General features: G+C 37.4%; 4 protein-coding genes across 11 annotated transcripts; 3 read left to right on the forward strand and 1 right to left on the reverse strand.

The window, feature by feature from the left end:
- The first annotated feature begins 9,441 nt into the window (after nt 1-9,441).
- Nucleotides 9,442-11,028, forward strand: LOC135640668 (protein ETHYLENE-INSENSITIVE 3-like 1a). Its single transcript, XM_065155352.1, has one exon. It carries the CDS (start codon nt 9,442-9,444, stop codon nt 11,026-11,028), a length of 1,587 nt encoding a protein of 528 aa, XP_065011424.1.
- A 497-nt stretch (nt 11,029-11,525) lies between these two features.
- LOC135639726 (gibberellin-regulated protein 12-like) lies at nt 11,526-13,097 on the reverse strand. The gene is made up of 4 exons (XM_065153599.1): nt 12,843-13,097; nt 12,688-12,732; nt 12,544-12,577; nt 11,526-11,884 (listed from the first exon to the last, which is right to left on the reverse strand). The coding sequence occupies exons 1-4, from the start codon at nt 12,960-12,962 to the stop codon at nt 11,703-11,705; spliced, it is 381 nt and encodes a 126-aa protein (XP_065009671.1). The 5' UTR covers nt 12,963-13,097; the 3' UTR covers nt 11,526-11,702.
- Nucleotides 13,098-15,438: 2,341 nt separating this feature from the next.
- Nucleotides 15,439-21,122, forward strand: LOC135641780 (probable arabinosyltransferase ARAD1). Of its 3 annotated transcripts, none has more exons than XM_065157486.1 (3): nt 15,439-15,606; nt 15,690-17,039; nt 20,366-21,122. In XM_065157486.1, the coding sequence occupies exons 2-3, from the start codon at nt 16,125-16,127 to the stop codon at nt 20,876-20,878; spliced, it is 1,428 nt and encodes a 475-aa protein (XP_065013558.1). In that variant the 5' UTR covers nt 15,439-15,606; nt 15,690-16,124; the 3' UTR covers nt 20,879-21,122. The 3 variants fall into 3 exon arrangements, with proteins under 3 accessions (XP_065013558.1, XP_065013560.1, XP_065013559.1); XM_065157488.1 differs by having other exon boundaries at nt 15,717-17,039; XM_065157487.1 differs by having other exon boundaries at nt 15,439-17,039.
- Nucleotides 21,123-22,684: 1,562 nt separating this feature from the next.
- LOC135582793 (E3 ubiquitin-protein ligase SIRP1-like) lies at nt 22,685-25,103 on the forward strand. 6 transcript variants are annotated; one of them, XM_065156321.1, is made up of 3 exons: nt 22,685-22,834; nt 23,056-23,190; nt 23,476-25,103. In XM_065156321.1, the coding sequence occupies exon 3, from the start codon at nt 23,704-23,706 to the stop codon at nt 24,739-24,741; it is 1,038 nt and encodes a 345-aa protein (XP_065012393.1). In that variant the 5' UTR covers nt 22,685-22,834; nt 23,056-23,190; nt 23,476-23,703; the 3' UTR covers nt 24,742-25,103. The 6 variants fall into 6 exon arrangements, with proteins under 6 accessions (XP_065012393.1, XP_065012392.1, XP_065012397.1 ...); XM_065156320.1 differs by having other exon boundaries at nt 22,690-22,834; nt 22,981-23,190; XM_065156322.1 differs by having other exon boundaries at nt 22,799-22,932.
- Nucleotides 25,104-25,305: the final 202 nt, after the last annotated feature.

The following is a 25,305-nucleotide window of genomic DNA, read 5'->3' on the forward strand; positions in this document are numbered from 1 at the left end:
GTGGTCCTCTGTGTCGAGTGTTAAATTGTCTCATAAAAATTTGGACATGCCTTTCTTGTCGAGAATGCAAGTTTTATTCATGTTGCATAATTAGTTTGATTAAACTACGTACAGTCTGTTAAGAGAATTGGTAGGGCTTTGTGTTACATGATATTGCATCTTGTGATTAACTTATTGAATTTTCGGTTGATATATAATTGAATGGACTTTTGGAGTATTGTTTAGGATTGATTCATTGTTATGTTCTATAACAATATCATGTGAGCACTTGTGAAAATTTTTGGTAATGATAGACTATTTTGAATGTTTGTAATTTTGTATTATCTTTGTTAAAATATCTACTTATGAAATTTTGAATTAAATATTTTATTCTTATTTGTATATTCTTATTTGATTATAAAGATTTCAGGGAGGGGACAAAATGTATCACATGACTTAAACAAAATCAATTAAGTCCGATATATATATATATATATATATATATATATATATATATATATATATATATATATAATTTAAGGTAGGAATTGAAAGAATATTTTAGTTTTTCATCTAATTTTTTTATTGATAATACTGAGCCAAGATACAATCAGAAATAATTTATTTGTGTGCACAAAGGGTTGAAAATAAAATCACAATCTTACACCAACTGTAGAAAACAAAATAAATAGAATAGTAAAAAAAAGAAAGAACAGAATTATATTTTATTAATTGTATCCTTGCATGCAAACAAAGAGATTTATAAATAGGCAATAAGAGGCCCATCAAGTTTCCCTAAAATATGGGTACATTAGTAGCCACATTCCTGAAACATTTGAAATCTTACATTCTTAAAGAACAAGTTAAATGAGTCTTAATCGTTGGTCTAAAATATTTAAATCTAAATTAATAATATTATAATCACCACACTATTATAAGTTTATTTAAATATTTCACACTTTTGATGTGTGACTAAATTGATTTTAGTCACTTTCATTTGTGACTAAATTGAGGTTTTACACTTCTTTTTAATATGTATAATTTAGAATTAGACTTTAGCATAATGCATATGTGACATTGCTTTATGGTGATTTCAAATTTTGACATGCGAGTAGCTATTTCTTATTCAGCTATATTAGCTCTAATATTGATTGGTATGATTCGACTTGATGATCTACAAGCTAATTTAAATTTTGTTCACCTCTTATGTAGGATTAAATTGGAGAATTAAAAAATATTAAAATTATAAAATAAAACTGCATGAGTTTTATAAAAGAATATGCTTTAGTTGTTCATTAGTTTTGGAGGAGATTCTCAATAATTATGATGCATCGTACATAGTCAAAAGATCAGATCATGAGTTCTAATGAATGAGATATCTTTTTTAATTTTCTAAATTAAAATAGTAAAAAATATGCATTCGGAATTATGCCATAAGATTAGTAAGATACAACTAAAACCCCACTCTCGGTTACCAATTCATGAAAGAAACATAAAAAAAAAGGTATTTTTAGAAAATTCATCAGATTTTATTTATATTGATAATTATAATGAGAATATAAAAAGTTACCAAAATATCTCGATAAGGAATAAGCTTATTTAGTAGAAGAGTGATAAATGGTATTATACCACTATTATTCCAAGAAAGTCATTTCATCTACTCCTTTCGTTTATTACTATTAAAGTATCTAAGATAGTTTTTTAGATATCTGTTCGATTTTTAGATATCTGTTCACTATTTCAATCTACCCATCTGTTTGCGGATGATAAATAGTACGCATATTCAATTATGTACCCTAGAAGTGAAAGATGCTACTAAAAACTTTATCTTTATCACTAATAATGAAACATGAAATTCCATGCAACTAGTAACGCTTATAATAGCATAAGGATATCGTATAGCATAAAAAAGAACATGTTTTGTAAAGCAATTCATAATCACAAATATGGTGATTTTTTCTTGAGATAGTGGAAGTTCATCGATAAAATCTATAGATATATTAGTCCAAGCATCATTAGGAATAGAAAGAGGTTAAAATAAACCAGAGGCAATAACTGTCTCACCTTTGTGACGCTAGCAAACATCACATTCTACAATAAATTTCTTGATAGTTTTTTTCATACCCTTTCAATAAAAAAATTGATAGATGATTTTCTTGATTCAGTAGTCATATTTATTTGCACCCTCAATGATTAAGTAAAATAAGTGATGGTCAACACAAGTAGCTCTATCAATATTATTTATTTTGGCACCTTCCGTAAAAATGAGCATTAGTACCAAGGATATGCTTGCTATCAACTCCCCACTAATCTAATCATATTCACTGGTAATATTGTCTCCCCTTTTAGTGTGACGAGCCGTCATGCTCGAAGACTATAAGGTTAAAGTGTTTTACGGTCAAATATCATCTCGAACTAGCTTTCTGTAGTGGTCTCAATATATCACATGTCCTTAAAGTTCCCCACAAGCCAAGCGATTGAGATGAACTAAAGAGTGATACGAGAGATACTACCAATGCTGCCTAATGTCAATCTCACTATGGAAGAAGTCGACATAAACATACGAGCAACTCTATCTCAAGTCATACCCTTATCTCTATATGCGAACAAGTTGTGAAGTCCAATTTGAAAAGAGACCTATATTACGTTAAGAAGATCGAGGTCAATATAGTTAAAATCCACTCTCGATCTCAAATGGAAAATGGGGGCAACTCTCTAATGGTAGTCATGATGGCACTCTATTTCACTTGCTTTCCAAAAATATATGCCACAGGGAGTGCAAGGAACCTCGTCATCGAACTCCTCGATTGGCACAGTGACCATGTGATCCATAAGGAGCTTGGCCACAACATCCTACACTACTTCAAAGTTGAGGCAATCATCTTGACCTCTAGATGAAGTTGATTGCTTTGCATGCTTCTCAAACATCAGCCATTAGGTTCTTCGTGCACCTTCTTGGCTAACGATCGATTACTTTGTGGGTTTCGTCCTCCTCAATGGAAAGCTGCACCTCATCCTAGGTTCTCTTTTAGGAAGGCCAGTCACATGAGTTGAACTTGGGTTATTTTCTCATCCTTTGCTTCGTAGTTAGTGGCATGATCAACTTCACCACCATCCATGTCGATTGCTTCATTAAGTCAAGAGCAACCCTAAATTGGTTGTTTTGCCTAGTTGATCATTCCTCTCAAGATGACTGCTATCCAAGTTGGTAGCTTCATCAAGATAAACCACCCTCCATGTTAGCTGCTTATAGACGTGCCTCCAAGTTTGCCACATCGACAAGATGGTTGCACCAGATTGCTGCATGATCAGAATGACCACCTCCAAGTCCATCGTACCACCAGGGTATCACACTATCAAATGGTTGTGCCACTCAGCCGAGCACACAACATAGTTATATTGCACCTCCAGGAAGATCGTGCCTCTAAGAGGGCCACACTGTGCACTTATGATGATGATCACACCTCCAAGTCGATCATGCTTATAATTCGATGACATCATCCAAGTCAATAGTGCCTCTAAGCTGATCACATCATTAACTCGGTCATGCTTCCAAGAAGGTAATACCTCCAAGCCAACCATGCCTCTAAGCCTACTATGCCTCCAAGATAGCTCCAACATCTAGTCAACTGAGCTGCCAAGCTAGCCGTGCCTCCAAGTCGGTAGTGCATCTTAGATTTTCATGCTTTCAAGTAGGCTACACCTCCAATCCGGCATCCCTTCAAGTTGACCACACCATCAAGTCAGTAGTGCCTCTAAGTCGATTGTGCCATCAAGAGTATTGTGCATCCAAGTAAGCCACATCTTCAAGATGGTGACACCTCCAAGTTGATCGTTTATATTAACCATGCTATCAAATTGATCGCACTTTCGAGACAACCATTCAAGTCTACCATACCATCAACTTGGCCACCTCATATATAGTCACTTTATGTTAGTCATGCCATCTTTCATGTTTGACTGATTATTTCTTTGTTAACTCCTTGTGCCCAAATTATCTTTTAAATTGCTCTTAGACATTGATACTTATGATCTATCCTCTCTGAATAATGCAATTAGCAATTACATGCCTCATGACAACTGTTATTGCTTGTTTTTATCTAGCAAGCCTAAGGTGGTAGCACATAGTATCAACTTGTTGTCTTTAGGGCATATTCACTTCTTTAGGTCAGATTCACTTCTTCCTTCAGCTCCGACGATCCTTTGCCCTTTACATGGACTCTCTGTAGGATCTTTAGGTGACTAAGTTGATACATCTTTTCTCTCTTCAATTGGTTCCTAAAAAGAGATAGTATGAAGATGCTGGTTATCTTAAGTTGGTAAAACCCTTAATTGTTTATTGCAAAGTCGTCAACTCAAATCTCATCTTCGTTACTTTTCCTTTGTAAAATAAAAATAAAAAAACTTATTATCTTTAGTACTAACTGTAGGGTTATCCTATCGAGAGAGAAGATACTAATTATTTCTCTAATCCCTAATGGAAATCAAGGTACTTGTCAAATCCATACTAGGTATGTAAAGAAGAAAGGTAATTTGAATACCTCTCTATTAGTGATGAATTCTAATTCCCATTAGACTAACATATTTGGGTTGACACATAGCAACATCCTCTATTTCCACTTTAATTTCCTAGATTGACTATCACCAAGAAAAAAGAAAGTAAATAAAGAAACAGAGGAAAAGAATTATCCACCTACAAAAAAAAAAGGAATACTATCAAACACAAAATGGAAGATATTTGACTAGGTGAATATGGAATTTTATCTTCTTCAATGAACACGGAATATACTTTATTTGATTAGACTTGTTATAATTATAATTTCTTCCTTCTTTTTTTTTCCTTTTCTTCTTGTCCTTCAAGTCTATAAAGAGCCAGAAGATTGTAATGTGCCATTAGCCTAGGAATAAATACTTTTTTATTCCAAATAACTTGTGGGCGGTGTGAGGTCACGAATGTTGAAGCTAATTTGCTAAAAGGACTAATAGCTAAACTTCACATCTCAACGTAGTTCGAAGAACAGTTCAAGGCATCCCTCTCTTCACGTAATAGGTAAATATTGATTTTATAACACCTTTTTCTTTCATTATAAATATTAAGATACATGCAAATCATTTTTCTCACCTCCTCCCTCCACTTTGGTTTTTTTTTAATATTCAATATGCCTTTCTCAATTGTTCTATACCGTAAATGGTTACGTTGGATAAGGAAGTTGTATATGTTAAATTCTCGAGTAGATTATTCTATTTTAGTGTAAATTTTCATGGATTAGGTCTAGGCTAGTCATATATGATTATGCTACGAAAGTTGTTTGTGTATGACTACTATAATGCTCTATTTTAATTTTTCATTAGAAGCGAAGGAAGGATATATACAATGCCAAAACTTAAAGAGATTGTTTTTATTACTTAGGCACTTAGGCTCTAATCTTTTAGGTCATAAAGGAGCATTATTACTGTTATACTAATTCTTAATTTCGTAGTGATTATCTCAGTAAGTTAATTTATTACTTACTTATCAAGTTGGATGATAACAACTCTAATGTTTAAATGACAACACAATTTCCGTCGAGAACCTTCGAGCATTTGACACAAATCACATCCTCCATTACTCTTTGTCCTATGCTTCAATAAAATCAAAGAGTAATTAATGTTTAATTTATCACATTGAGGAGGGCTAATTGCATATTATCCCATATAGTTAGTTTGTCTTTAGCATCCCGGTTTCTATATTTTAAAAAGTTACATTAGTATCCCTATAGTTACGAAAGTAAAACATCTAGGTCTATTTATCCTAACGACATTAGTTTCATCAACGAAAATATAAAAATAAAAGGTAAAAAGATAATTTTAATATTCAATGGTGAATGGTATCAGTGGCAAGCGACGATGCTGCTAGCGTCGACACCAATGCAGTTGCCTAGCTACCTCTAATAACGATAAGGTCTACTCCTATTGTGATGCCACTTGCCTCCACAAGAAGTACACCATCGACCTCATCGTCGCCTGTCCTGTGTCACTTTGCATCTACATCGATGTTGATACAATTGTCAAGCAGCAACTGCATAGACATTGGCACAAATGATGGTGGCAACCATGATGTCTATGACGAAAAAGGTAGCTGTCTCTCCACTGACCCATCGAGTGGATCCCAATCTTGACCCCTTTCCCTTTGTATCTGTGTCGGTGTCGACGTAGATGCCGAGTAGTCACCACCCTCTGATCCATGCTTCCTTAGTAAGTTATGCACTGTGTCCGACCACCTCCCTGATGAATGGTCACTACTGTTGGACAAGACCATCACCTTTGCCCATGCCTCCCTAATCATCCACAACACCTTCCGCATCGGCGATCGCTTCTTTACCTCGATCGCTACACATGCCACCGTGATGCTCAGCAGCACTATCAACTTCTCCTCAGATACCTTGTTCCTAGATGACCTAAGGTCTGCGTCAAAGTTGTTATGCTCCTCCTCCCACATGAAGTTGACCCGTCAGGGGATGTTTGGTGCTGTGCTCCACCAGATCCTAGAAGAGGGTCTTCCTGATGAGGAGCTCTAGGATGAGGATGTCGAAGTTATAAATGTCGGAGAAGGGGGGTGAAAGAGGGCTTAGGAAGGTGGGACTCGGGCATGCAGTAGAATAGAGAGGAGGATGCATAGAGGAGGAGGAGGTAGTGAGGTCATGGAGTGAGGCTGGGGGAGGAGGAGGAGGAGGAGGGATAGGATGAGAGCATTGTCGGCGAGGCATGACTTGAAGTCTGGGCTAGGCAGGATGTTGGAGGGCTTGAGGTTGTCGTGCACAGTTAGCAGGTTGCTTTAGTGGAGGTAGAGGAGGCTAGTGGCCACGTCCTCCATTATCTTCAAGTACGATGTCCAATGTAACGATCGCTCGGTATTTGCGTTGACACAGATGCAAAGGAGGAGGGGTCAAGATTAGGATTCACCCGATGGAACAGCGACGAGGCGACCACCATCTTCGCATGGACATCATGGCGGTTACCACCATTTACATTGATATCAATGCAGTTACCGCTCAACAACTGCGTCAACATCGACGCAGATGCAGAGCGACATGACGCGAGTGACAATGAGGTTGATAGTGTGCTCCTCGTGGAGGTGGGTAGCGTCGTAATGAGAGCGAACCTTATTTTCATAGAAGGTGGCTAAGCAATTATGTCAGCATTGACATCAGTAGCGTCACCATCTGCCACCACTGATGCTAGTGACACCATCCGCTATCGAATATTAAAATTACCTTTTTACCTTTTGTTTTCATATTTTCGTCAATAAAATTTATGTTGTTATGGTAAATGGATCTAACTATTTTAATTTCGTAACTATAGATATGTGAATACTTTTTAAAGTATAGGGATCAATATGCTAAAGACAACTAACTACAGGGTAATATGTAATTAGCCCCATCGAGGAGCCTCTTCTCCTTCACTAGCCGCTACACCCAATCCCTTCAAATCTTTCCTTTTTTTTTTAATGAGAGTCCTATCCATGTTTAGGGAAATACAAAATTAATTATTTTTCAACTCACATAAAAATGACCGACATCTAAATATTATATTAAAACTAACAGTGAAATATCACAAATATTTTAATAAAAAAAAGTAAAAAAAAATAAAGTGTCCATTATTTATTTCCAAAAGCTAAATAAAATTTGGCATCTGTCTATCATTTTAAAGCAAATAACTTGTCAGGGATTTGAAACAAATAGCTATTTATGATAGTTTAGATCGAGATGATAGTGATAATAATAATGATAATGATGACCGATGATAATTAGCTTGTAAATAATTATCTTCAAAAATTTACATCCTAATATTTTATTTTATTTTATCATTTTTAAATGAGTACATTCGGTCATTTTTAAAGCCTTATATTAAAAAAATGGAAAAAGAATTCAGAGTTTTTCCTTTTATATACGATATGGATTTTATTGCTCGCAGCTTTTGTGCCATATCTTTAAAAAATTAGTTTAGTTAATTTTGCATGAAGCTTCTTGCCTTTTAAAGCCATTTTGGATAATTAGGAAAATTATTAATTTATTCTTTCTAATTATATTATTTAAACCAAAAAGATTATTCAGGAATTTAAATTAACCATCTTATGCCCATTACACTAATATATAAATTTCATATTGATTTCTTTTATGGAAAATTATAAAAAGATCACCATTGAAGATAATAAATAATTGCAAAAGAAATCAATCTTAACAAATATGTACTATTTTCCAAATGCAAACTGGACAACTATGTATCATTAATTACTTGCTTCTATTTGCCACATTTGCATCATCTTATGTGCAGTAATGGAAATCCAGTATGGAAAATCTAGTTGCATTTGATTCAAGGTCAAGGAGGATTAAAGATATTATGATTAATATTAATGACTAATGGGTTAAAATAACTCTGCCAATTTCCTTATTGATTCTAATGGAAGGAGGGTTAAGATTAAGTAGATAATTCAGGATAGTTTAATATGATTATTCTACTTAGGCATCATGAAAACATGTAATACTTCAATAAATATCTTAATATTTACAAAGATATATCGTCTAAATAAATCCACGAATGGGAAGCAGCATGCCAATGTGAAGCAGTGAGGTGTCTGCCTTCCCCACACTTCGTTCTCTTTGATCTGTCTGTTCTCATAGGTTGCTTTTGCTACTGTGTAAGAATCCCATGTGTGTTTTGCTTGAACACACTGCTGTTTGATGATGATCACAGTGCATGGCTCTCCAGCATTCATTTTGTTGGCATTTCAATCCATTCCTTTGATCCACCGATCATTTAATGTTTGCAACTCCTGATTGTAAAATGGTTCAGCATGCATGAATATCTCCAGCCACTCATGAATTTTCATCGCTGATCTAAAATATTTATTCTCCAAAAATATTTGCCCCATCGAAGGACACTCTTAAATTTCTCTACTTTTCTATTTATAAGATTATTTCTTTTCCTCGATTCAATTTTGTACTGAATAAGAAATGGTTTTTGTTCATTAGAAAAAAATTTGGATTGTTTATGCCTAACATGTTTTTTTGTTAGCCAAAGTAATTCTTTGTTCGTGTCGCTTTTCATTTTTTTTGTAATTACTATTTCAGATCAGTTATATATATATATTTTTTATCGTCGTTGAGATCTATTGATAATAACATTCTTGATTAATATAAAAATATTAAAATCCTTATTTATAGTTTGAATATTTCTAAAGCTTTTCCATTGACTTGCTAATCATGAACACAAGTCAGTCTACAAATGTAGCAGTATGGTCTTTCCTTTAGTCTCAACAATCTCTTAGTCATTTGCATGCGGAGGAGAAGGAGGGAATGCATTACTCTTCTCTTCTCACACGTTCAGTGTTGATGCATTACAGGGCGACACCGCTTTCGTCTAAATTCTGTCAGCCTCCATCATCAAACCCTCATCAAGCTGTTGGGTTCCAAGTTGTGAACCATGGAACGCCGCCCGAGTGGCAAAATGCCATGCATGCCGCCGGAGTGGCAAGATGTGAATGCAGTCTCGATTGCCGTCCCTTCACCTACTGAAGATGAAGCTGGATGTTCCTCGAGTCAACAAGGAGGACTGGTTTCAGAAGAATTAATTGGGAGCATCGACAAGCTCAACGAGGAGCAGGTCAAGGCGCTGATGGGGAGCCTAAAGGCACGTCTGAAACGCGTGAAGAAGAGGAGATATGGCAGGAGTCGGTCCATGGACGCAGCCAAGCGACTTGACGGCCAGGAGCAGCAGGTGAAGATTTCGCAAGTGCAGGAGGAGATTCTGCGGCACATGAGCAGGCTCACGGATGCCTGCAACGTCCAAGGATTCGTTTACGGCCTCGTCCTGGAGAAGGGGAAGCTGTTAACCGGCGCCTCCAGTGGCTTGAAAGACTGGTGGCAGGACAAGGTGCAGTTCGACAAGAACGGCCCGTTGGCCTTGCAGAAGCATCAGATCGAAAACTCGATTGCTTCGTCGAGCGCAGAAAGCAGCTCCCTGACTTCGGTTCACAAAACGCTGCTGGAGCTGCAGGATACAACGCTCGGCTCTCTGCTTTCTTCACTGATAAGGTACTGCGATCCTCCTCAGAGAAAGTACCCGCTTGAGCTTGGCATTCCACCAACGTGGTGGCCTTCCGGAAGAGAGGACTGGTGGCCGGAGATGGGATTCCCGGAGGACCTCGAGCCGCCGCCGTACCGGAAGCCGCATGACCTGAGGAAAGCATGGAAGTCGTGTGCGCTCATTGCGGTCATCAAGCACATGGCGCCTAATTTCGATAAGATGAGGAGGATCATAAGATACTCCAAGTGCCTTCAAGAAAAGATGACTGCAAAGGAGAGCTTGCTTTGGAACGCAGTGCTCGATCAAGAGAAACGACTGCATGCCACCGCACCCATTGATGCCCCAGCAGTTCACAAGATTGTGATCGATGCACACTCGAGCCCTGTCAACGAAGAGGTTGTGGTTGGTTCTCCACATGATGAGCAGATGGCGGTGGATGTCACCCGCAAGAGGGTGGCAGAAGATGAGCCAAGCATGGCGCAGCGAATCTTTACATGCGATTTCCCTCAGTGTCTGCACCACGATTACCGCTATGGGTTCCCCGATCAGAATTCGAGGATTCGCCACCAGTTCAGCTGTCTGCATCGCAAAGGAACGGGTCAGATTGTCGACGACAACGAGCTGAGAACGAACGAAGGTGGAGCTGCTGCTGTTGTTTCGTGTGACGTAAATGGAGGTGGAATTGCAGTTGGTGGTGCGACATCCATGGATTATCTCTGCAACTTTTATGACGCCAATGTTGGCATCAACAACCAAGATCTGTATCGATTGCAGTCTCCGACGCAGATGGAGGCCAATATGAACAATTCAGCTTCTACTTCAACCATGATTCAGCAAAATCCTATGAATCCTTTTGAGCAGAGCGGTTCAATGAATCTCAGTCATTTTCAATGGACACTTGCATCGATTGGAGGTCGTCAAGCTACAGATTTCATGGACCAAAGCCCTGCACAGGAGGAAGAAGAGTTTCAACTGTGGTGGTAACTTGATTGAAGAGAGCGCCAAGATCTCAAGGGAAGGTTTTCCTTCTGAATCAAGTTGTAGATAATAACAATGCAGGTATGTTTAGTATGTCTGGCAAAATCACTTGTGTACTTCTCTTATAGATATTCCAAGTGTGGAACTCAACAATACATCAGCTGAAAAAAGAGATAATTATGCTAGAAAAAATTCTATAGAAACTTTGAGTGCAACAATCTGGTGCCATCAATTGACTTCTTTGCTTTCTTGCTGGGGGTTATGTGTATCTATGCTTTGTGGTTCTCTGTGTTTTTGCAGTTCCTTTCTCTCTTTCATACCAAAAGATGACAAATTACAGTAGCCTGTAACAAGTTCATACTTGGGGATTGCGTGTGCAATGTGCTCCTGATTTGATCTTATACCGAAACGGAAGAAGACTTGAATGAACTGAACATAGAATTTAAATGGATCAGATATCTTCAGATGGTGACAATATTAAACCAATACAAATGGTAGCCACAGATTTGAAGATCTAATCTCATTAGAGTTGCACCAGCAGCCTAGTATCAGGGCTTAGAACAATTATGTTACTGATGCTGTCACACAATTAAGGACATACATTGGTAGAAATAAGCTTGTCTACTTCAATAATCATAATATATTTAGAGAAGAAGTCTGAAATCTTCAAGCAGAGGAGCTCATGGGCACTTGGGACCTCCTCTCTTGGTCTTCCAGTTATTGTAGCATGGGCAAACCTCCTTGTGTGCATAGGTTCCTGGAGGAACACACCTGCACTTGAAGCAGCACTTCTGGCAGAAGAACAAGCAGGGCTTCTTGTAGGCAGTCTTGGAGCATCTATATTGACAGGCACCTGGGCACTCTGCAAAATCATATCCAAGGATGAGAAAATGAGAGATTGCCAATCTGGCAAACATCGCTAATTACAAGCATTAATAGATTTAATTTTCTTTTCCTGGTAGAGCTTATGACTAATATAAGTTGCAACATAACAAAGATTTTTCCTCTCTATATTTCTATAAGAACTTCACAAAAGTATTGTCATCGGATTAGATTAAGTCAGCCAAGCAAGGAGATATATGTTGTTGATGAGCAGAACACTCTTATTTAGCGTTGACCAAAAAGATGTGATGGCAAGGAGAAATCCATTGTTGATGTACTTGTAGCTTTCCATTCCTATTAACTTTCTCTCTAGTCAATTTGCTTACCAAGACTGGATCTATCTCTGTCATCACAGATTTGTCTTTTGGTTGATGTGATAGAATCATGCATGATGGTTGATGAAAATACAGGAGAAGATACTCCATGAAACAATGGAACTGTTCTCCAGTTGCCATTGAAGGTTTCATGTTAACCTGACAGGGTTGGCATAAGATCAAAGTAGCTCAGGACATTTAAGGCCAGTTCTAACAAATGCAAGTACAAGCACTTCATAAATGGATCAAACATGTTGCATCTGATGCAGCAGTTTGTAAGAACAGAGAACAATCAGAAACATAGCTGCCATTTCTAAAACCATACCTGCTTCAGAAAACCCAGAATGCTTATGTTTATGCTGCCAACCAAGTGAAAAGACACCAGTTAGGCCTTATACACAGAATCTCTCACTCCCTTCGACAATGCAAACATTATATGGAATGACAACTAAGTTGCTATTTTACCGACCCTTTTTTCTGCCAAGCTCACACCGAACTCCTCAGCTGGGAGATCCTACATACATGTCAAACGCATAGGCAAAATTGCAGCCTTCATCAGATGCCGTTGCTGTGTAATCTACAAAAGGAGAGAAAGAGAGAGAGGAAGGGGGGGGGAGATTTAACCTTGGCTGATGCTGCCATTGTAGCACAGCAAACGAGGAGGATCAGGAAGAGAAGAGCCTGAGTAGATCTCTCCATTACAGACGAACCCACAAGAAAGCCGTTGCAACCCGAGCTGTGCATTTATAAGGCGGAGAGCAGCTTCTCCACCGCTATTGCCACCACCCTTCACCGACACACCTCCATCATCAATTCCCTCACACCTTTTTTGCCTGTGTTTGTCTCTTCGGCTGGGATGGATTGGCCAGCTCGTGCTTGTACTACTCTTGCCTGGTTGAATTCAAAGCTACGGGGGGCCGTTGCCATCCTCTCTACGCATAGTTGCTGTTAAAGCAAGTCTGTGTACAGGAATCTAAAGCAATTGGCAGCAGAAATGCTCCAAAAATTGTGAACAGGAAATCCAAATCCATTCGTTGATGCATCCACATGGTGGATTGTGGCCTACTTCTAATAATTTGAGCTATCATTCATGCACAGTATACTCTGATGGTATTCGAGGAAAGATATTATTAGTTACTCGCATTGACAAGACCACATAATTGTGGTCTTCTACTCTTTTTAGTGACCACCGATACATGGAATTTATTGTATATATAAATAATCAATTACCTACACTAATCAAAGAAAACAAATGTTGTTTGATAAAAATTCAAGAGAATTTTATTATCCAAATTTTGTATCGAAAAAAATGATTAGGGATATACATTTTCTTTGTAAACACCATTTGGATGCTTCAAATCGAAAATTTATATTATTATTATTATTATTATTTTATCAAGCTCTCAACTTACTTATGATAAAGAGTCTTGAATTTAGATCAAGGTAAAATATAATACATGGACTATATGATAATCTTATATTACTAGTTTTAAGAGTTATTTTAATGATTATTATATTATATATAGTTAAATGATCACAATATATATATATATATATAAAGAAAAAGGAAAAAAAGGGTAAAAGCTTCGTTAGGTCTGCAAACAAGCGGGCCCTGCTCACATGCCCATGGCTGCTGTCTCATTAAGTTAGGAGACAAGCATCCAAAGACTGCAACCCTGCCTTGAGCGCTACGGTGAGCTTTCCTGACGATGGCTCCACCAAGGCACGAGAGATCTCTGACGGGACAAGCTTCAAACATCCGATCACACTGTTGGTAGATACGCCTACGGTCTTAGAGATTTTACATTTGGAAGGGCCAAAGTTGGAAACCCCTCCCCTCCCGACCTAGGTTAGTGTACGAAAACCCGATGATGACAAAGCGGAGCGTGCCCACCGAAAAGGCTCATCCAAAACCAACTACGAGCTCAACTAGTCTTCGACGAAGGCTTGATCATCAGGACAATCCTAGACATGAACCGAGTCATTTAACGGGTCATTCGAACGAGGCTAAGATTCCGCAAGTAAATGAGCTAATCTTTGATCCAATCTTATTTTAATTAAAAAAAATTATTTTCTCATCTTATAGATTAATGATAGATTGACTCCTTTATGAGCAGGTGGAAATATTGTTCGACGTGAACAAATCGAGTACAAGTTCTATCAAGTTAACAAGGACAATATCATCTACTCAGACTTATTGATGTTTTCGGTTTCACAAATGATATCATAATAATAATTATTTTAGTTACATTTATAACGTAATAAAGAGAATAATGCATTGATTTGGCCATATATAATAACAAGGACGAAGCATATAATTTTTGCATGATTTTTAATTATCTGATCAAATAAATTTGCCAATCTGCAATCGTCATGTGAGTAGATGAACGAGGTAGCAATCGATAGCCATGATCACCTTATTTCACCCAACACTTACTATAGCAGTCAAAGATCAAACAGAAGAAAAGTCTCCAAAGTGTGTGTAAGGTTGGAGCCAAGCTGTCTTGGTAAAACATTTAGATGCTTATTGGGGGGCTAAATTGGTTTGCTTACATATATTTCTCCTACATAATATCATAACATAACAAAGTTCACTTTTTACCATAAGCACATCACATTGTAAACAAATATCATTTGGGTCTTAGATCTTAATTAAACACTAAGTGTTGCTTAATTTCAATCATTTTGAAGATACAAGTCTCCATGACCAAATGAATTAGTAACCATATGCTTTATTGTGAATGAAAACATAGAGTAAGAAAACATCTGAATTTTCAACAACTCTGGAACTTGAATTTTACTTGGGATGAGGTATGTAGTTGTTCATCACACTCATACAAGGGACTTACATGTATGAAAATTATTAGTCTAATATTTCAGTATAATCCTACATTTGAAGTGGGTTAGGAATTGAATGAAACTTAGATGGATCTATCATCATTAATTATGACTTAGATACTCACAAAATTAATGCATTAGTTGCAGGATCATAATAAACAATGAATAAATTTTCCTTCTCATGTAGTATATTTAAATAAATTATATAATATCTTTATTGTGGTGGTAAAAACACTATAACATGTTAAAAATATTGTAATAGACAATTTTTTTTGGAGATAATTTAAGTATTTTATAAATAAAAAATACTATTAAAAAAATAAAATAAGAGTATGAATTAAAAATTTTAAAATAAAAAACTTTCTAGAAAAGTCGCTTGGAACACAGCACACCTCTGAGCAGCGGAGACCGAAGAGCTCGGATCCAGGGAGAGGTTCCCCAAATCTTGCGCGAAGCGAGCGAGTGAGAGCGATCCGAGCTCGTCGCCCACGAAGACGAGCTTCAAAACTCGATTTTGATGGTTCTTTCTCTCTCCATCATTCCATTCACGGTCGGTAGTTGTTTTGGCTTTCTTTGTCTCTATGGAGTTCGATTCTGTTCCACTTTTTTGACGTGTAATTTCGACCTTTCTAGGTTCTGGATTTGATTTGTTGTCTCTAGGTTGGGTTGGATCGAGAGTGATCATCAAAATGCTGCCTTTATGCTCAACTATGGTAGAGAGGTGAACCGTGGCAATTTGGTTTCGGGTGCCGCCGTTGGGTTTGGAATGAGGTCTCTGGAGAGTCTTTCAGATTAATCGTGTTTTCCTGTGGATTTTCTTCCAAAATCTTCTTCTTTTGTCTGGATTTGTTGAGTATGACCTAGAACTGTAACATTTGGGAGTCAGGTAGTGGTACCGATGCTTTAAGCCACTAGTTATTGGCCCTTAGCTTACATCCAGGAATTCCATTTGTTTGAGTCTCTTCTTGATTGGTTTTGGGCACTGTTCTTACTTCTTGTTGGGTTCATAAATGTGGAATCTTTGCTGATAAATTAGGTATTTTTCTTGTGATGACCACTAAGCTGTGAATGGCCAATTCAAACATACAACCGCATCGGCCTGTATGCCCGAAACCCTTCTTTTTCTGCCTCACATTCTTGGTACTCCTGGTTATCCCATATCTTTTCTTCTGGGTTGACTCTGGCATACACGTCGTCAGCCATGTATTGCCCAAAAAAAAGATCGTTTCAGTGATTGCGAACCTCAATACTCCTTCGAGAAACCACGAAGGTGAGTCTACATTGTTCAACGAGTCAACTTTCTTGCATCTACATGCACCAGCAGATGAAGAGTCCACGCAATGTAATCCGAGCAATGCTCTCTTGAAGGTTTTCATGTATGATTTACCACCTGAGTTTCACTTTGGAATTTTGGGTTGGAATGGTGATGGCAAGAGTGTGTGGCCAAATATACGGGCTGAAGTTCCACACTATCCTGGTGGGTTGAATCTTCAGCACAGCATTGATTATTGGCTGACATTGGATCTCCTGTCTTCAAGATTTCCTGACCGGAGTGCCCCATGTAGTGCTGTGAGGGTTGAGGATTCTCGTGAAGCTGATGTTGTGTTTGTTCCTTTCTTTTCATCTTTAAGCTGCAATCGGCATTCAAAGGTCAATCCACCTGAAACAGTTAGTACAAACGAGTTGTTGCAGAAAAAGTTGGTGGAATTTTTAACGCCTCAGAGGGAGTGGAAAAGGTCAGGGGGACGAGACCACATTATAATGGCACACCATCCAAACAGCATGTTAGATGCTCGTATGAAGCTGTCGCCTTGCATGTTCATTCTTTCAGATTTTGGGCGGTACTTTCCCCATGTAGCTAATGTGGAGAAAGACATCATTGCACCTTACAAGCATTTGATCAAGACATTTGTCAATGATTCGTTTGGCTTTGATGATCGCTCAATTTTATTGTACTTTCAAGGAGGTATCCACAGGAAAAATGTAAGTGCTTTTCAATTGACACTCGTGAAGTTTGTCAGAAGTATGCTTGATAGTAATTGTTGATGCATCACTGCAGCCGATTCTTTCATTTTGCTACTTGATTAATCCATGAACAGAAGCTTATGAAAACTTTGTTTGGTCAAATGGCTTCTTTGGCTTCTGTATGTGCAAGTAATGGTATACTATTCAGCACATTATAGGTGTGGTCAACCTGAAAATCAATTTCTTTATTTTAAGTTGTAGAGTCAATTCACTTGCCCAAGTCCAGATGAACAGGATCGAGAAAAAGAGAAATGTTGTTCATCTACATTTATGGAAGAATAAAGGGGAAGAGAAGATAATGCATTTGTTATTTTCACTGTACCATAATGGGCAAGTGAAGAATCTTCTAAAATGTTATTAGTGATCCTTTTTTATTTGTGAGTGACTGTGAACCTAAAGGAGAAAGGAAATAACTATAGAATATCTATGTCTGAACCTACAATTTTGAATGCACTTTGTTTATTGTTGAGAGAGGCAATAGCCCTTTAGAGAATGGTGGCTTCCCACTGGCTCATAAAATTGCCTGGACCACCAAAAGTCTCTCATAATATAAAGAGTACTTAGGACATGTTTTTTTCTTATTGGTTTTGCAATCTTTTATTGTGAATGTTAATCACCATCAGATAATAAATATTTTTTGGGTGTGATTGAACACCTGGGCATTTAATTTACCATAGTCCCATGACATTTTAGATCAGATTTCCATGTCAAGTATTTGGAACTTCATATCTATTAATATTTATCCTTTGTTGGTGTCATGTTTTAGCTGCTTAACTCATGACCATTAAATTCATTCTTACAGTTCTAATTCATGATTTTTGAATCCAGCTGATTTTCATCTCAACTAGGCCATAGTTGTTCCCATAATCTCACTTCTTTATTCAATAAATCACCTATATTCTTGAGGGTTAAGTTGAAGTGTCACATCATTCCCTAGAGTAAAATTACATGATCTATATGCAGAAATCAACTTTATGAACTGTAATTCAAGTATAATAGTTTTTATCAATGCATTACATGCTGTACATTGATTAGCAAATGACTGTTCTACTAATGTAACAGCAATACTCCTATGTTTACACTTCCATATGGTTAGAATGTTATAGGTCCACACCTTGAACAGTTAATTATATACATGCTTTAGCCTATCTATTCTTAGTTCCACCATGTTACTATACCACAGTTGCCATGGTACTTCTTAATCAGGACAATTCTTTTTGGCCCTTTTCCATTTAAAAGGATAACATAAAGATAAGAGATGCAGGAAAAACAGAATTGTCCTGTGGAGAAGTATGCAGAACTAAAATGTAAAGAACATCATCATATGAAAATTTTGATGAACAAGATAATAAAATTTTTTGCTCCAAATGTCTATCATATATATAAATGTTAAGGAAGTAGTACTTTTTTGTTCCTTGTAAGAAAATTAAAATGAGGAAAAAGTTATTCAGCTTTCTTATTGAGGAACAAATTCTCACGAATTTTGGGTTTCTAATTTCTTGTTCCTGTTATGGTGTTATGGAAGTGTTTGTTAGCTAGAAGAAAAGGAACAATCAACCAGATCACAAGGTGACTTGATTTTGCTCTTCTATCCCTGCTTTGTGTTATAATTGATGTACTTGTCTTCTTTCATGACTTTCTGTATTAAATCAATGAACATATTTTTATCTTAATGTATCGTTTGAGGTATTATACCATGAATTAGAAGTTTTGACTTAATTATTTCTCGTTTCCTTGAAAACCTAGTCAACAACCAAATTCCAGATTCATCAAGCATGCGTCAATTTCTTTTGTCATCCTTAGCTTCTTTAAAGTCTTGTCAGAAACCTTAGCTTTTTTTCTCTTAGGTCAACCTACTGATTGATTGTATTCTATGGGGAAAATTTTCTGTCACACTTTGTAATATATTATCTTCCATTCTATAGTTGGTCTTCATGCCAGAATGTGAGGCATTGGCATGGATGTGGCTTAGTATTGATATAGTATATAAACAAGAATTACAAACAGTGGCATGTTGATGATGCAACTGTCATGAAAAAAAAGAGAAGATATACCCCTGAAAGGGTCCCAGTACAAGTTCTTGTTTCCAATATGATATAAATCTAGGCTTTTCTTTAAGCATGAAGCAAATTTTGCCACAGGCTTCTGTGATGTGTAACCTCAGGCTTTTTAATAGTTGGAGTAAGCCAAAACAAGTGAATAATGAAATGAAGATTCAACGATGTGGTTAGGAAGTTGTTTATCTTCGACCTTTATATTGGGAATCAAATATAGCTTGGTGTATGTAGTATATAAGTTCTAGTAGAAGGCTAATAGAGAAATGTCATCATATTATTCTTTGTTGCAAAATGCAAGATCAAAGCTCCAAAATTACAGGTAACAGCTAAATTTTCTGGTACAATTAATTGGCCTTACTTTTGTCTTCTTCAATTTGAGGTCTGGGGAGGGTTATATATAGATAACCCTCCCCAGACCTCAAATTGCTATGTTGAGGAATATATATAGATAATGTGGAAGAAATACAACCTTAAAGAGGAAGGAAGTTACTTTGGTGAGCAAAACAGAGAACAAATTTGTTTCAGTTGGACGTTATGTATCTTGTGTTGGATAGCTTAGAGAGCAGGTTTACTACTTATAACAGAGCTTAAAAAAATTGTGCAAGTTCGATGAATTGAGAGATCTTATGCAGATCATGCTATGAAAAACATACTTGATTCTCAACTGGTTCCTTGGTTTCTGGTAGTATCTTTTATTTTTTGTAGGTTTTATGTTAATGTTAACTCAGAGTGCATTGGATCTACATACAGCACTGGCTTTAATGACAAAGAACAAACCAGTTTAGTGACCTTGTCTCCCCTTGTTGCATTGTTCCGTAATGGTGAAGACAAATACCTTCGGTCAGGACAATTTGTTATATCCATGTCATGTTCAATCAAGAAAATCTTGTGCATGGCTGCTATGTTGTATTGAGTAATGACTAGAAAATCATGATTTAGTGCATTCATTTGCCTTTCTCTGTAAGACTTGTTCGCATTGTAGTGTCTAATGGTTGTTTATCAATGACACAGAATTGTGAATGTGTTTCTCGTTATCAACTCTATTTTTCCATTCTAATTACCATTGACACATTTTGAACCTGAAAGTCCACAAACATCTTGGATGTACCCTTGAGAAGTAGAACCTTATATGAGTGCAGAAATTGTACTTTGTTTACGCTCCATTGCTTCTTTCTTACATAGCAAACAAGATAAGCTGATAATTTCCTTTTATGGCTTGGTGTTTAGGGAGGATCAATCCGAAAACAGCTCTTTAATCTTCTGAAAGGTGAAAAAAGTGTGCATTTTGCATTTGGAAGCCTTCGCGAGAATGGGACCGATGAAGCCAGTCGAGGAATGCATTCATCAAAATTCTGTCTAAATATCGCCGGGGACACCCCATCTTCCAACCGGCTTTTTGATGCCATCGCTAGTCACTGTGTCCCAGTCATCATCAGTGATGACATCGAGCTCCCGTATGAAGATGTCCTCGACTATTCCAAGTTTTGCATCTTTGTGCGGAAATTTGATGCTATCAAGAAAGGTTTTCTGATGACATTGATTAGAAGCGTAAGCCGAGAGGACTGGACCCAGATGTGGCAAAGATTGAAGGAGGTCGAAGGTTACTTTGAGTTTCAATACCCATCAAAGAAAGACGATGCGGTTCAGATGGTATGGCAGGCAGTGGCCAGAAAAGTACCAGCAATTCAGCTCAAAGTACACAGATCATCTAGATTCTCCCGATTTGATGTATCCACATAAGAAAAGAAGTTTTTCATCTTAGGAGTATGATCAAGTAGATCAGTAATCTTCACATCATTCCTACAACCCGGAATTGTTCAGGATTGGAGAATGCAGCAATCAATTTCCCAGATTGACATTGTTAATTCGCATGAAGGGGAAGGAGGGAAGGATGAAATGTTGTAATTTACATACAGAATTAAAAACAAATGTTTTTTAATGTTCCTTGCAGAAATCCTTCAAAGTCGAACTCTCATGGTTATCATATTTTCCTCTTTGAATTATTTGACCTATATGAACATATAAAGCAAACATGTATAATTTAAGTAATATCAAAAACCTATTAATCTTGTATCAAAATTTACATAAAAATTAATTTAAGTAATAAATTACACAGAACTATAGTAGACGTTCGAGAGTCTAATCCAAGAGATTTCCAGGTTTTAACATTGAAAATGTTTCATGCCAAAAAAAACTTTGATCCTTATAAAATCATACGAAAAATCAACTCTAATGCTTATACAATTGACCTTCTACCATATCTGATATTATTCGAGTTATCAAAATTAAATATATAACAACTTATTGTAATATGATGAGTTTACCTTATGAATAGATCCATAGAAAAATGAAGAGAAAGATTTAGATGACTGGACTATTATGGGTATTAAGCAAAAAAAAATATGTTATTATAATTCTAATAATGAGAGGTATTTTCTTGGCAAGTCGACCAATATTTTTATTAGATATACAACCCGGGCCCAGTGCACGTGGACACACGTCACGTCTGCTCGACCACAAAACGCGCTTACACGCGTCGGTCTCACGTGCGTGCTTGACCTGTCGTGGTCCCCACCGCGAGACGCGCGTTCATTGGTCATGACTAAATCCAATTTCATTGATTTCCCCGTTCATTTCCCCTATGTAAAGCTGTTCTAATACGACCAAAACATTACTCTATCTTGTCAACAATGTCCTCATAATTTAACGTGATTTGGGAAGCATTACTAGCACTTAAAGTGTTATTTTTAATTCATCCTCGATTAAAATATAGATATATGTATGTATAATTCAAAAATACTTGCAAAGCATGTAATTTTGCTTGCCCAAAACTTTAAAGAGGAAGATAGTAATGGTTCGGGACAACACTTATCCTCGGTAGGAGCCAACTCTGCCAAGTGTGGGTCAACCCATGCATGAAGTCAAACCAATGGCTCAACCGTCAAAATCTGACGTGCATTGCCCAACCTTATCCCTTCTGTATCTCAATAAAATCTTGGTTACTCTGCTGACGGTTACTCTCGTTCTACCCACCTCTTGATCGGGGACGACTATGGACCCCAGTAGGTGAGAGTGAGAGATAGAAATTTTAGGAATCCATTCTTTTCTTGGTTCAAACAGAAATACATTAAAAGCTAAATGTCATTATATAATATTCAAGAAGATAAATTGCTTTTTTTAGATACAAAAAATAGAAAATTATGCCAACCATATGGCTTAATTAGTAAATAATTCTATAATAAATTACTTTTTTTTTTCCTTTATTTGAAATTATATTAGTTTATACTCTAATGTGACAGACAACATGATCAAAACTTGACCTGCAGCCAAAAAAATGGTGTAAATTTGCAGCAAGAACAATGTGACTTGGAACCATAGATAGAAAGTTAATATTAGGTTGGCCAGTTTGGTCCAGTGCAGGTTAAAATAGAAAGTTAAAATGCTGCCACCAAAGACTTGGATTAAATTTAGAAAAACAAAACAGGACAAATCCCAGACTAATATACTGTAAATTTTGCATGTATAATTTTTTGGTTGCTGGAGGCCATGGTGATAAAGTCAAAAATAATCAACTCCTGCAGTAAAGAAAGAGGTCAGAGTTTGTCTGGTTCTGCCTTCCTTGCATCTTCCTTTCTCCTCCTCCAGCTCACCAACCCAAAGGATAGAGAGGTCCAAAACCATCCAAGAACACCCAAGGTAATCCTTCCTTTTCTATGTATATACTTTTTCTTTTTCCTTCCTCCTTTTAATTAATTTCTTCCCAAGGATTTGAAGAAAAGATCTGGTTTTGTTCTGTGCGTTTCCATTAATTTCTTTTTCTGTACGTTTATTTGTTTATTCAGAACTTTGAGGTCTTCAGTCTTGATAGACCTTTGATCCTATCTTTATTGAGTTTCTATTTCATCTTCATGCTCAAGATTTGCGTTGTAAAAGATGGGATTTTGATCAAGGTTTGGGATATGTTTCGCGGGATGCTGAGGGATTCGTCTTTGGCTTCTGTGGCACGAGAGCAAGGACCCTCTTCTGGGAACACTCAAAAACATTTTTTTCTGGTAATTGGAAATATTTGACTTTTCCTCATAGGCATCTTAACTTTTGTTGTGTTCTTCTTGTGTGAAAGAAAGGCATCTCCTTTGTTTGCAACTTTTACCTTCAGAACCAATTTTATTTTCCCTTCAAGTCCATGACAATCTCTCTTCCCCCCTGAACCTGATCTATGTCTGTAATTCTTGATTTTTTGCTTTATTTTTTTTTATGAAAAGTATTTTAGACTATTCTTTAGACGTACCTGCTAGGTTGTGACATGACGTATTCGCGATTCATTTTTGTTTTGGCAGGTAAAAGCTTGAGATTCCTTCTCTGATGACTTTGTTTTAGATGACAAGCTATGGAAGGAGGATGAGGGGGTAGATTTTTCTTGGATTGCAAGATTTACTGCCTGCTGGTGCTAAGATTCGCTCAGATCTGCTGTTCTGTAAATCGAAAACCTGTAGATACTTCTAGTTGAATCCCTGAAACCTTTGCATACCTTATCAGTAGTGGAAGTTGACAAGAGGATCAGTAAGATGAGTGAAGCTCCGGTTGGTAGATATTGGTGCCATGCGTGCCATCGAGTTGTTAATCCGGTCATGGAACCGGAGCTCAAGTGTCCTTTCTGTGATGATGGTTTTGTGGAAGAGATGGAGAGTAGAGGATTTGATGACTCCGACTCCACTATCGATTCAGATCGGTCCCTCTCCCTATGGGCTCCGATCTGGTATCAATTGATCAATGGTTCTTCTCGCCGTTCAAGGTCCCGAAGGGAAGAGGATGACGACGACTCAGATCTGGACCGTGAGTTCGAAGACTTCATAAGGAGGCGAAGGAGGAGATCTGCCATTATTCAGTTGCTCCAGAGTTTACAGGATGATCTTAGGTCTGAGACAGACAACTTTGAGACCGAAGTAGAGAGGGAAAGGGAAAGGGAAAGGGAAAGAGAGAGCCTAATTCTCATCAATCCTTTCAACCAGGCCATAATTCTCCAAGGATCCTTGGACACAGACCAGAATGATGGCCAAGAATCGAATAGTGCCGGTGCCTCATCAGGAGATTCCTTTATGGGTTCTGCTTTGGACATGCTGTTGCAGCATTTGGCGGAGAACGATCTGAATAGGTATGGGACTCCACCGGCTAAGAAAGAGGCCATAGATGCATTGCCCACAGTGAAAATTGAGGAAACCTTGGGCTGTTCTGTCTGTCTTGAGGACTTTGCTATAGGAATGGAAGCTAAAGAGATGCCATGCAAACATAAGTTCCACCGTGACTGCATACTTCCATGGCTGGAACTCCATAGTTCGTGCCCAGTTTGTAGGTCTCAGTTGCCTGCTGATGATTCAAAAGTTTCAAATGGATCTAGTAATGGCAGTAGGATCGATGAAACTGATGGTGATGATGGTGATGGTGGTGATAGGGTTGGTCGAGGAGATCCTAATAGATTCTGGGTCCCTGTTCCATGGCCTTTCAGTGGTCTCTTCTCACTATCAGGTTCTCAGAATGGTGGGACCTCATCTTCGAATGCATCATCATCAAACTCTGGAACTAACACACATGGTGAGGAGAACTGATTTTGTTTTATTCATCTTTTCCATGGATGAATCAGAGGGAGTTCAGGTAGATTTCAGCTTGTGGCGGCTCTAGCCTGATCTGATCTCTTATCATTGTCAATATCACACCCGTGGATGTTCATCTTTTGCAGATAGATAAGGGATGATATCTAGATAGCATCTTCGTTCGTAGTGTTGTATGTTGTCGATTGTACTCCTTGTTTCTCTTGCTTTTTTTGGTTTCAAATATGGCAGCTGTAATGACTGGAATATAATTCTCTTGTGTGCACCTGTTATGAAGAAGAATGATGAAGAATATATTGTAGCTGAAAAATACTCGGGAATGGAGAAATTTATATCACAAGGTTCAGGTACTTTTTTCATCTTCCTGCAGTGGTTCTTCCGAATTGCGTTGCTATGAAATTTGTTTTGTGGCTGAAATCTCGAACCTTTGTTGAAAGTTCATCTTTTGGTTGCAACACATGCTGCATCTTGATTATGATGTCTTGGAGGAATAAAAGTCTGAATAGTTTCTGAGGAAGAAATTTGTTAGGTACAAATACTTGATCAATATACTTTTCAGCG

This window comes from Musa acuminata, chromosome BXJ3-6, assembly GCF_036884655.1.
Source record: "Musa acuminata AAA Group cultivar baxijiao chromosome BXJ3-6, Cavendish_Baxijiao_AAA, whole genome shotgun sequence".
Classification (NCBI taxonomy): domain Eukaryota; kingdom Viridiplantae; phylum Streptophyta; class Magnoliopsida; order Zingiberales; family Musaceae; genus Musa; species Musa acuminata.